General features: G+C 41.0%; 1 protein-coding gene across 2 annotated transcripts in view; it reads left to right on the top strand.

The window, feature by feature from the left end:
- Nucleotides 1-288: 288 nt before the first annotated feature.
- Nucleotides 289-12,959, top strand: part of LOC126393884 (ras-related protein Rab-14-like) — a 38,519-nt gene continuing 25,848 nt past the window's right edge. The window contains exons 1-8 of one of the 2 annotated variants that reach the window (XR_007570311.1): nucleotides 289-449; nucleotides 944-1,002; nucleotides 4,435-4,488; nucleotides 4,824-5,001; nucleotides 5,112-5,178; nucleotides 5,381-5,468; nucleotides 5,567-5,597; nucleotides 6,140-9,649. Coding sequence is in view for 1 of the 2 variants with exons in the window: in XM_050050289.1 (XP_049906246.1) it covers nucleotides 951-1,002; nucleotides 4,435-4,488; nucleotides 4,824-5,001; nucleotides 5,112-5,178; nucleotides 5,381-5,468; nucleotides 5,567-5,597; nucleotides 6,140-6,317 (648 nt within the window). In the remaining variant the exon portion in view is untranslated. Of the gene's footprint in view, nucleotides 450-943; nucleotides 1,003-4,434; nucleotides 4,489-4,823; nucleotides 5,002-5,111; nucleotides 5,179-5,380; nucleotides 5,469-5,566; nucleotides 5,598-6,139; nucleotides 12,411-12,959 lie in introns of those variants that run through there. The other variant, XM_050050289.1, reaches the window with a different exon arrangement.

Raw genomic sequence — 12,959 nt, 5'->3', positions numbered from 1 at the left:
TTTATGAATCACATATTTTGCCAACAACATTTATCAGTCTACTGAAACATTTTTTTCTTTTAATTTAGGCTTAATTCATTTAAATTTACTTTAATCTAATGTAATTTAAAATAATTTAATTTAATTTAATTTAATTTCCTTAATTTTCATCCTCCAGGAAAACAACTTTATCTCGTTTATTTTCCATATATGAATTTTTTAAAATGATAACATTAACATTATCCTCGTCAGATTCAGCCACCAGTCTGTAGCCATCCTCTCTGCCGCTGGGTGGCGGTGGACACCTCGAAGTCTCGCGGTATTTCCCGTGTTATCTCTGCAGAGGAAGAATCACGGAAGACGGGAAAGGTTTCCTGACGGATCACCGGGCTAACCAGCTAACAAAGATAACTTCCCGTTCATCAGCGGTTTAATCAGGTTCACCGGTTAGACAGACACCCGGACCGAAGGTAAAACACCGGCGGTGAGAACTCACCGTGTCTGTCCGCCATCACGGTGTTTATTTTAATAAGTATGACCTCCTGTTTGTTAGCTTGTTAGCCTGTTAGCAAGGCGTTGACAGGACTGCAGCTGTTAGCCGGTTAGCTCCGGAGCTAGGCTGAGCTAACAGAAAGGAATTGGGAGGTTTTTTGAGAGAGGGAAGTCAGCTGACGGTGTGTAATACTTCAGCTAAAGACGGGAGCTTTCACACCGGGGGACTGTCACGGTGTTTAACGGCTCCTGCTGCAGCTCAGCTCGGTGTGTTAGCTTAGCTGAGTGTTAGCCTAGCCGGGCTGCTTCCTTTTGTTTGTTTCTCTTCAGGTTCAGGTGATTAACACTGAGAGCGGGTCGGTCCAGACTCTGGGACAGGGTATGGACTGATGTGGACTGATGTGGACCGATGTGTCTGAACTCAGAGTTTTGTTAAAACCAGTTTTCTTTTCCTGTTTTTCTTTCCTCACAGAAACAAGATGACAGCCGCACCTTACAACTACTCCTACATCTTCAAATACATCATCATCGGTGAGTTTGATTTATGACCCTGAAGGAGGTCAGTGAACGCAACACACACACACACACACACACACACATCACTGAGGCTGGTTTTAAATTCAGCAGACTGTGTCCAAACTACACACTGATTCAAACCAGGTCTGTGTGTTTACATGTGAAAGAGACTAAATAAAATAACTGAGTACATTCACTCAGGTGCTGTATTCAAGTACAGTTTTAAGGTACTTTTACTGTACTTGAGTATTACTATTTTCTTTTTCTGTATACTTCAACTCCACTGCATTTATTTAACCATTTTAGTCACTTTACAGATCAGGCATCACAAACACAACTTGACTATTTAATAAAACATGATATTAAACTATCCCACAGTATACACCAGAATGAGTCATAACGTCACCAGCTGTAACATTAAAGTGCTGCTTATGTGTTCAAACATCAATAATTATATTAAAACAATATGATATTTACATAAGATTATAACTGTGTAAAGGACCATTCTGCCCAACAAGTAGTTTTACTTTAATACTTAAACATTTTGCTGTTAATATTTAGTTTATCTGTACGATATTTACAGAGCAGTGTTGGTACTTTTACTCAAGTAAAAGACGTGAGTGCGTCTGAGTATCATCACTGGTATACAAGTTAAGAAACATTTGATGTTTAGATGCAACAGCTCCAGAACAACAGTGATATTTTTAGGAAAAACATTTTGCTGGTTATTTTGGGAGGTTTAATTGTTGGTGAAAAGTTTCACTTTTATTGACGTTGTTTCAACAGCAGAAGTTAGATATGATTTTCTGTAAGTAAAGTCACATTTAAAGTTTATATAATGTACCGTAAAACTTCTGTTAGTATCCCGGGCTATTATTTGCTTAAATCACTGAACTCAACAGGCCTTTGATTCCTTTTACACAAAACAATAGTGCAGCAAAGATAAGGAAATATAATCAAATTGTTTGTTGACACCAGTATGAAAATTAGGCTTTGACTAACATCAGTTATGTGTTATGTTGTGTCACCCGTTTAACAGCACTTGAGGATTACGGCACCAGCATGCCGACACAACACCACTTTATCCTGTTACAACAATCCTCACAACTTGAAGTACACTTTTTTACAACTTTCAAGTATAGGAGTATATTGTATGATAATTACAAATACATTTAAATTCTAAAATAATGCCATGTGTAATGGGATCATAGTTTTAATTGTGCATATTTCGATTAAGTAACTACAAGTTGTGCAAACTGAACTTCACAGAAACCATTTTCTAACTCACACCATCAGATTTTAAATTGATTTTCTACCTTCAGACAGATATGTGCTCCAGTTTATGTCTGTAAAAACTGATTCCCAGAGACATGAAGGTTTCCACATATGACCAGTCCGTGACCGACTGGCTGCTTGTGTCAGCTCGCCTGTTAACCCTCACAGAGCTGTGAAGGGTCAGGAGTGATATCGTTCAGAAGTCCAGTTCAGCTCCTCAGAGATAATGTTGGTGACAACATGAACGTCTGCTGGTTTAATCATCAGAACTAAAGAGATGGTTTGAGATAAACCTGTGGGTGTAAAAGCTAGACAGGTTTGACTGCAGCCATGGAACGCCCACTGATATGATTGACTTGTGGAGAGACACAAGAACAGTTATTAAAAGGCGTCCACTTTTCCAACGTCAATGCACATCGGGTTCTGGCTCATATTCTACTGTTAATTATTACTTCACCGTAAAGACACACAAAACATGACAGTAGCCAACAGTAATGAATCCCAACCACACAAATAAATATCTCTGATAAATAATAAATCATAAATCTGAATATTCACGTGTTTTTAAAGCTTAAAGATTAGGGCTGTCAATCGATTAAAATATTTCTTCGCAGTTCATCATATTTATTCTTATTACACACTTTGTTTTATTTGGTCTCAGCCTGTGTTCAATGTTTCATTGCTGTTTTTATCTTGATGGTGTATACTATATTATTTGTCTCATAAAGCACTTTGTAACTGTGTTTTTAAAAGTGCCATAAAAATAAAGTTTATCAATATTTATTATTAAATGATTGTTTATAGTTAACTCGGGATTAATTGCAAATGAATCAGACATTTTTTATCTGTTCTAAATGTACCTTAAAGAATATTTTTCAAGGTTTTGATATTCTTAGCAACACAGAAGTGAACAAACATGCTCGCTTTATGCAAATCTATGTTAATCTTATTATTGTAACAATCCTAAACAATGACAAATACTGTCCAGAATATTCTCCAGAATAACTTCAAACATACTGCATGCTCAGAAAATATGCTGAAAGCATACCACGGCAAACTGAAGCCCAACAAACATACTCCCTCAATGCTCGCTTTTTTTAGATAGCTGCCATCTTGGAAATATGCAGATTAGGGTTCCAGATGCATCCAGTCATAAGAATAAGCACTCCGATGTGTTTCTTATAGTCACAAAACATAAAATGGACACCAAGCTTGCGTTTGTAGCTCATCTGGTTCAAAAGTTAAAGCCGAAACAGTTTTCAGGTGGAGGCCATGTTTGATTTTGCCACCATGGTCATCATAATGCCAATCTGTGATGCCCCGATATCCACATGCCTTCGACATACATGAAGCTATATATGTTCCAAATTTGGTGCTTTTATCACAAAATGAATCATGAGATTGTCTTGATTTTATGAGCCCTGTCGCTCCACTACTTCTTAATTTCTGTGTTTGAGATAATTATGAGCATGTATCCCCAAAGCTCTCAGGTGAGGGCGGGGCTTTATACAAAGGTAGCAACCAGGTACCAGAACGTAAGACTTTCACTGGTGAGTGTGTTTAGTAAAAGTACCTGACAGTTCTGCAGAGTGTACCTTTAAGACTCAGTTGACACAAATAACTTCTGTTAACAAAATGTAAAGTATAAGTAACAATTGTTAGTTTGCCTCACAACTTTCACAGAAGTCACAAATAAAATGACTGAAGAATCTGACAGTGCAGCAGTCAGTAACGTTACTGTCATATGTAAACTAATTATCAACGTGAGGACAGGAAGGCCTCGCCGTGACTGCAGCCAAACTCAGTCAAAGCTCAAGGAGAGAAGTCAACTACAACTCCCAGGGTGCATTGCTCCAACAAACATCCAGTCACAGATCTTCATATTCTGCTTTGAGCTGAAACTAAGCATTACCCTTCAACATTCAGAAGTTTAAATCAGTTCACACTCTGATTGTGGATCAGTCAGCAGCTGAGGCTCATGGGTATTGTAGTGTTTGGAACACGGGCAGTCAGAACATAAACCTGCATGACTGTTAATTATCCAGGAGAGTCGTGAGATTATTAAACACAGAAATATAACTTTTAAAATTTTTACTTAGAGGAAAACTGGGTCAGAAACCAGCGCCTCCTGACCTTTGACCTCATGATTGTACCTTTGCTGTCTCTCTCCAGGTGATATGGGAGTAGGGAAGTCGTGTCTGTTGCACCAGTTCACAGAGAAAAAATGTGAGTTCTTTCTTCTTCTCTCATGCTGTCGTCTGACGCATCATTTAGTAACGATAATTCTGAACCCCGAACTAACAGAACATGAAGAAGTAGTAGTTTTGGTTTGTCTTGTTGTTTATTGTTTCTGTGGGATATTTATACAAACACTTTTTTTACGTTTTGCATCGTAACTTCGCTTCAAATCTGAAAATAAAACTGTTTTTTGCTTTTATTGTATTTACACTAGAAAATAGATTTAGATTCAGGATTTATAAAATGTAAAGTCTAAATCCTAGATTAACTCCAGGGCTGCTGTGTCTGTGTCATAATGGTGTGTATATTTTGTGTGTGTGCAGTCATGGCGGACTGTCCTCACACCATCGGGGTGGAGTTCGGGACGAGGATCATGGAGGTCCACGGTCAGAAGGTGAAGCTGCAGATCTGGGACACGGCCGGTCAGGAGCGCTTCAGGGCCGTCACCAGGTCCTATTACAGAGGGGCCGCCGGGGCCCTCATGGTGTACGACATCACCAGGTACTGACGGGGGGGTGAAAAGGGAGGGGGGGGTCTGGGGGTGATGTCATGTGGTTTTATATTGGTTTGATCTTTTGATGAATGGCTTTATTTTTTTCCTGTGTGTTCAGGAGGAGTACTTATAATCACCTGAGCAGCTGGTTGACAGACGCCAGAAACCTGACCAACCCAAACACAGTGAGTTTCTCACACACACACACACACACACACACACACACACACACACACACACCAGAACCCCAAGGATGTATTCACAAAATGCCGTACCTACAGGCTCTGCATTTAGTTTTTAATTTAATTACGTTTAGGTGGTGTACTTTGTCCTGTGTTATTTCTTACGTGTGTGTGTGTGTGTGTGTGTGTGTGTGTGTGTGTGCAGGTGATCATTCTGATTGGTAACAAGGCCGACCTGGAGGCTCAGAGAGACGTGACGTACGAGGAGGCCAAACAGTTTGCAGAGGAGAACGGTAAGTGTGTGTTCATGTCGTAAAATCTTCAAATAAAAATAGAGATGAAAACAGGTCGTCAGATTTAATGATTATTTCTACTTCCTGTTGTTGATCAGGTTTGCTGTTTCTAGAGGCCAGCGCCAAGACGTGAGTAAACAAACACACACGCACACTTCTTTCATCATATATCCATCACACACAGTTAGCTGGTTGTGGTGGAGAGGAACTACATGTTTACTGAACAAATTTAAGTTTCCTGTACTTTAGTGTTTCCATTTCATACTTTTTTATACTTGGACTCCATCTCAGAGGTAAATATTTACAGCTTTAATAACTTTTAGATAAAGATCTGATCAGTTTTTAAAGTAAACGCTGGTATAGATTAAAATACACAACAGTGTATAGAGTTGACTTTTGATAATCTAAGTACAATTTCCTGCTAATGCTTATTAGTATTTTTATGTAAGATTTTGAACGCAGGACTTTTACTTGCAGCAGTTTTTTTTGGTGTGGTATTAATACTTTAACTTAAGTAAAGATCTGAGTACTTCTCCCACCTCTGAAATGAGACACTGTCAGAAAAAACATGAGGTGAAACTTGTTCCATGTGCACATGACAAAATTTTTAATCCTATCTGTCAGACTTTTTACTGTTTGTATCTTAATCTTTCCATCCTCTTCCTCCTCAGAGGTGAGAACGTGGAAGAAGCCTTCCTGGAAGCAGCAAAGAGGATTTACCAGAACATCCAAGATGGCAGTCTGGATCTGAACGCTGCTGAGTCGGGAGTCCAGCACAAACCGTCTGCGCCACAGGGAGGCCGCCTCAACGCAGACAGCCAGCCGGCCAAAGAAGGCTGCAGCTGCTAACCACAGACACAAACTACAGACCCATCAAACAGGCAGACAGACAGACGGACAGACAGACGGACAGAGGCAGACAGATACGTACACAGAGATCCACCAGGCGCTAACAGGCGCCTTCTATCCAGAGTGTGTCAAACAGGATTTAGCTGAATTACACAGTCCAACCGCCTGTTGTTGAATCCAGATGTCAGTCCAGTACCCAAAATAAGATCCAAACATCCTCCACCCGATCAGTTTACCAGCTTTGGTTAAATCAGGACTCCCTCCACCAAGTCCATAAACTATCCAGACATCTGTGTGCCACTCAGATTTGGATCAGTGTTGGACAACACCCAAATCAGGACCACCCTAGACCTTACCTGAACCACTCTCTGCTCTCAGTGAAGTATAAATCTTGACCACTCTTAGACCATGATGGGTCTCAGTCACTCTGCCCATCACTAGACATCCATTTACCCCAAAACTGGACTACCCTGTGGACCTTTCATGTCCAAAGCATTGTTTGCCCAACTCAAGTGAGGGTTGTTCAAATTATGGATTACCCTGGTCACACTTGTGAAATACTGATGACCCTAACCGACAAAAAACAGTTACAAGGCTCAAATTTGAGTCAACCTACAGCCCATAACTGGACTACACTTCACCCAAAGGGGTTGCCTTAGTTGGATGTTGCAGTGGACAGATCTAGAGCGGAGGCTTAAGATGGGTTCCTGGTCCAAGTCAGCTCGCATTCAGGCGTGTTTGACCCAAAGGTAGGCCAAGCGGGACCGTTCTAAACCTGGAATAGGACACCTCTCAGCCCCTCTCCAGACCACCTTTTCTCTGGACCTCCCTCTGGACCCTGTCTCTTCCGAATCTGGAGCCTGTCATCTGGAGTCAATTATGGGTAGTCCCTCAAAATTGAACTACCCTCATTCCAAATGCTTAATGTCCATGTCCCAAGAAACAAAAAAGATACAAAGCTCAATTTTGAATCAACCTACAGCCCAGAGCTGGACTACACTTCACCAAAAAGGGTTGCTTTAGTTGTAAATCTGGACATTGCAATAGACAGATCCAGAGCCTAGGCTCAACGTAGGCTCCTGGTCCAATTCGAGACTGCCTTCAGCTCACATCCAGGCATTCTTGACCCAAAGGTAGGCAACCTTTTTCTTGGACTACCCTATGGACACTTCTATTCCAAATCTGGAGCCTGTTGTCTGGAGTCCAGAGTTGGTCATCCATCCAGTTTGGACTAACCTTGTCCCAAACTCAAAACACCCATGTCCCAAGAGACAAAGATATGAAGCTTAAATTTAGACCAACTTCAACCTTAATCCGATCTACACTGATCTCCACCAAAAGGCTATACACCTTAGTTCCAGCAGGTCATTGCTATGGACACATCCAGAGCCTTGGCTCAAGGTGGACTGCCCTTGGTTCAAAGTGAAACCACCTTCATCCTTAAAGTCAGAGGTAGGACAAGCTGGACTGATCTAAGCCCAGAATACCACGGCCCTTTTTCCAAGACTGGACCCACATCAAGTGAGGGTAGGTGGGAAATATTCCATTGGACAGTTCCAACTCCAGACATTCCCTATGGACAGATTTAGAGCCCGGACTGCTCACTGAAATCCAAATCAAGGGTCACCCTCGGCCCAGATCTTCAAATCTAGACCTTAATTAAGCTTTTATCTGATCTGCTACAAATCGTCCAAAAGATCGTCCTCAGCTCTGACGTTCACTCTTTGATATGAACTTTTGGATTAACAGTTGTACTTACGTCTTATTCGTGTGTGATGATATCCCATCATTTGGAAAAGTCTTAAAAATTCATGCTTCAATTCATTAATTCTAACACAGAGTGCCTGGATGTCTGAACTCACCTTGGGGATTCCCTCTTCCTCTGCTTGAGTTCATGCAGTGGAACTCCTTGTCTCACTCGTTCCTAACGCATTAGTTTCCAAACAAAAACAAGAAACCAGCTGCCCTTCGAACTTCTGACCCACTGTATTTACACCGTGTCGGTAACGTGGATCAGAGGATCCATCTGCACTGTAGATGTTGATGTGGATCGGAGACTTTGAATCTGTTGTTCTGGTGGTAAAATGCGTCTCTGCAGGCGTTCCAGTCACACCTGGAGCTGATGGTGTAATTTTACTAACAGTCACCTTGAATGCAGTTTAAAGGGTTACTCCATGCTTAGCACCACTCAGCCTCTGAAAAGTACTTGTGTAATGTCTTCTGTGGTTATGGAGGAGCTCCCTGCGAAATTAACTGGCCCCAGTTTGAAGACCCTCTCTAATGAAACCGCATGTTAACAAACAGCTGGTGCGCACTTTAAAGGTCGTGGGCATTCACCAGGCGGACTGGGTTGACTGAAAGACGGTACCAAGTTGCTTTATGAGAATTGTAGGATCCAGGGTTTCGGAGTTTGACCCATATAATGTACTAAAAGTCTGGATATCTCCGCCTTCGCCGCTTCAGTCTTTCTTAAATGTGTCTCTCACAAGTTCCCCAGTTTTATGAAAGGGCGATACTAAAAGCTTTAGTTTGCTTCAAATAATTAAGATCAATCATGTCTAAATCGTTGTACTCCTTTAATCCAAACTTTAAGGATGGGTCACAGAAAAGATCGGAAAATGCGAGATCTCGGTAACTCCAACATTGTGACCCGATCCAGAACTGAGCTAGAACCTGAAACCCTACTGAATCCAAAGTCCAGAAAAACGAGTGTCCAGAAAAAAGAGACACAATCCGAAAATTTCCTGAAGATGCTTCGACCCTGTTGGACCAATTTGACTGAACGTTATCCAGACCCGGCCTTACTTGGGTCCTGGATCTGGTCTCTGTTTCTAGGAACCTGAGTGGATCTTCAAAGGCCATTTAACAAACGTGTTCACAGACAGGAACTCTGAACCCAACATCTCTGCATCTCCACTCTTTGCCTTTTTTAAAAATCTAAAAAATTTTAACTGAATGACTTAAAATATTACGAATCCCCTAAAGTCCTGAAAGTTTAAATTTTTATTTTGTGCGCACAAGATAAAAAAAAATTCATCTTTCAGAACTTCAGGGGCTTCAAAGAAAATCAATCGCTCTGTTGAGAGATAAAGTTTATGATTGATGAAGGTGATGATGAAGAATAAAATGACTTACCTGAACCAGAATGTCACTACTGGTCCCGCCGTGGATCAAAGTTCAGGATAGAGTTTTGTTAGATTCTTCTTGTTAATGTTGATTTTTTTCTTATGTGTTCCCAAATATATCTACATAGTATATTTTCAATGTCACAGTTCCCCCTAGTGGCCATTATCTGCGTCTCTCCTGGTTCAGTGCGTATCGAGGGAAGCGACGTAGATTCTTTTAATTTATTGCTGCCTGTTTTTGGTTTTCTTTTTAACGTCCAGTTGGGGTTTCACTTCACTCAAATTCTGGTTCAGTACCGCTAAATTATCACACGTTTTAGCTAGCTCCGCTAAAGTTGTCACACAAAGTGACTGCGTGTGAAAGTTGCAAGAGATCAAAATCTTGGAGACATGAAAATGAAAATGCATAAAATTCGGCCTTCCACCGTAACATCAGACATTTTCTGCACGTGTGATCAGATTCAGCTCAAAACGTTCAAGCCTTTACAACCTGAAGTGCTTTAAATTTCACCAACTAAATGATTAAATGTAAAATTAATTCATGGTGTTTAAAGAGTGCATTCCAGCACTACAAGAACCAGTTCTCCCAGTCTGTCTAACTGGATTGGTCAGTAAATTTTGTTCCTTAAGAAGCATTCCAAAACAGCCAGCTACAAACCAGAAACAACAAAGTAGCTCCACTAAACTTTATTTTAAATGTTTTTTTTTTTTTTTTTGTGTGGTCACTAGAGAAAAACCAAAACAAGCCGACAGATGCGCACACAGTATAACACGTGATGTCTCTGAGCTGATACGACTGCTCTTGTTGAAAGATAATCGTCAGATTTACACTAAATTAATCAGTTGTCCAGCTTCAGTTCATGTCCAGTGTCTCTCCAGCAGGGAAAATACGCAGTAAAATATTATTCAGTTTACCGCTGAAACACCAAGGAGGAGTTAGAGGTTTTTAAAAAGTCTGAGAAATGTTTTGATTGAGTCCAAGAAGCCACAAATGTCACCAACAGATCGTCTGATGAGTCAAAGTATTAAAATGATAACTAGGGCTGTCAGACAATTAAAAAAAATAATCTAATGACCTGCTCTGTGATTAACTAATCTAAATTAATTGCATACATCAGTTTTTGCTGAAGTGTTTAAAAAATTTCAGTTCAACTGAATGTTGCCAGATGTGTCGTAGTGAAGCTGCTGGATGTTGGACACAGTTGTTCCCCTGTCCTCGACCAACCAAACTGTCTGCAGTCCATTCTGTGAGGGAGTTAGTGAGTCGGTCACAGGTAGACTGACTCAGTCTGAACATCTGGTCGAGCGTGACTTGACGAGGCTGGCTGCTAGCGTTAGCATCAGAGGCTGTGTTAGCTCAGACCTCCGGGTTCGCTGCTAAAGTCTTTGTGTTGAGGTGATGTTTCAGACTGACGTTCTCAACAGTGCTCTTATCAACAGCTCCCTCTGGGCGTTTTTTAAATGTAAATGTTCCGTTCACGGGGCCGAGTAGCGTCATCTCGTCTGCCTCCATCATGTGACAAAGACACTGTGGCCTTCAGTGACGCACCGGGTCAGAGGTCACCACGGGATGCCATTAATCAGTGTTAATTTTTTTAACATGTAATTTTTTCATTGATTAATTAATCAAAATTAATGCATTATTTTTGACAGCCCTAGTTATTATATAAAAAATACATTGAGGTAATTAATCCAAATTATAAACTTTCAATACATTTGAACTCTGTATTTTACTCCCACATGTATTTTTGGCTCCTTTTGTCTTTGCGAACACATTTAATCACGTATTTACCTTTTCCTTTTTAATAAATGAGCCAGTAAAAGAAAAATACTGTAAAATAATAATTTTAAAAAACAGTGATGAAAAGTTAAGACTGACAAAAATAGAGTTTTGTTGCTTCTTGGACGTCAGAGTAAAATGCAAAACGCAACCGCCGTCGTTTTCCCGCCCGGCTCACCTCGACTTCCTCTGTGACCCGGTGGCTCAGATTCTGGCGATGTTGCTCAGATCTCGTGTACGTATCCCGTCATGACTGAAGGATATTAAAGCTCAGTGCCGTCTGAGGACGCCTGGAGCCCGCTCTCTTTAACTGTGTCCACATCTGTCTGAACGAGTGATTTTACTCTTCGCTGTCCTCTGATTGGTGGACAGCAGCCTTCTTCAACTGTGATGCTTGATTTCTGAATGAGGCCCCTCCCTCACTGTAAAAACACATCAGACTCATGTTTTCATCACATAATAACCTGCACGACACACTCGCCGGGGAAACTAAACTCTTTATTTTAAAGCAAAGAAAACTGTTTGTTTTACTTGGAGAGATTTTAACAAGTTTTCAGAAACCAAAGGGTCACAAAATGAAGGAGAACCTGTGAAGTTAAGTTGTGACTGCGGCCTTAAGCTTCCCTCGCCAAAGGTAAACACGCAATTGATAATTAAAAAACTAAAAAATCAGAACATGAATTAAACGCAGCAGCAGTGCCGGTCCTGCAGGTGCAATGCTGCTGCAGCATCATCGCCTTTTAAACTTTAAAAGAATTCAGCTAAAAGATCTCTGATGTCATCACAGCGCCACCAGAGTCCGAAATCTGATCAGAACGTCTTTAAAGACAATAAATTTCTTTTCCTATCGATGAACGTGAGAAGAAACCAGAGCTGTACGATGAGTTTATAGCGTATGCAGTGTGTTTGTTCCAGATGGAGGCGCTGTGATCAGGCTGAAATTAATTAAGACAAAATTATTGTCAGATATCTGGTTGTGCCCCCCACCCCCCCCTCGCTGGCTGTAACATGCTCTGTATATTTTTATTTCCTGTCTGTTGATTTTCTGTCTGCTAAAGTAACAAACATGCTTCTTATGATTCTTTGACTATTTATATTCTAAATCTGTGATGATTTTTCTTCAGCTGTACCTTTTCATTGTTCGACCGCGGGGATTCAGTTATTTGTAAATAAAGTATATATACTGTATATACGCTGACGACTCACTCTGCTTCTTGTACACTCATCCACACCTTCGGGAGGACAGATGCTCTGTGTAGTTGTGTGTATCATCAAATTAAAACTTAATAGCTCATCAGAAGCTCCGTTTCCACCATCAGTTCAGATCAGTCTCATAAGGCCCGTTTCCACTGAAGAAGTTCCTGGTACTATTTGGGGGGCAGGAACTACTACAGGAACGTCCTCTCGCTCGGCTCTCTCAACCGCCGTGTCTCCACTGAGAGAGCGGAGTACGAGGAAGGTTCCTGTAAAGTTACGGGCTCTGGATGTGACGTAATCGTTGCGCGACCATTTACCGGGGCGACGTAGGGACGCCGTTAGCTGTTAACCCTTAGCGGTGTCTGTAATAACTCACTAAACGGTCCGTGAAAATTTTTTTTTTTTTCCAGCGGATGTCTTAGTTACAACATGATTGAGCTAACTGGAGTAGTTTAATGTCGTATCCGACAACGGGAGGCTTTTAACAGATGACGTCCTGATGTTAGCTTTGCTGCTAGTGTTAGCTGTCCCCGTCAGCTG

This window comes from Epinephelus moara, chromosome 8 (genome assembly GCF_006386435.1).
Source record: "Epinephelus moara isolate mb chromosome 8, YSFRI_EMoa_1.0, whole genome shotgun sequence".
Classification (NCBI taxonomy): Eukaryota; Metazoa; Chordata; class Actinopteri; order Perciformes; family Serranidae; genus Epinephelus; species Epinephelus moara.
This window is presented reverse-complemented; position numbering and strand designations above follow the sequence as displayed.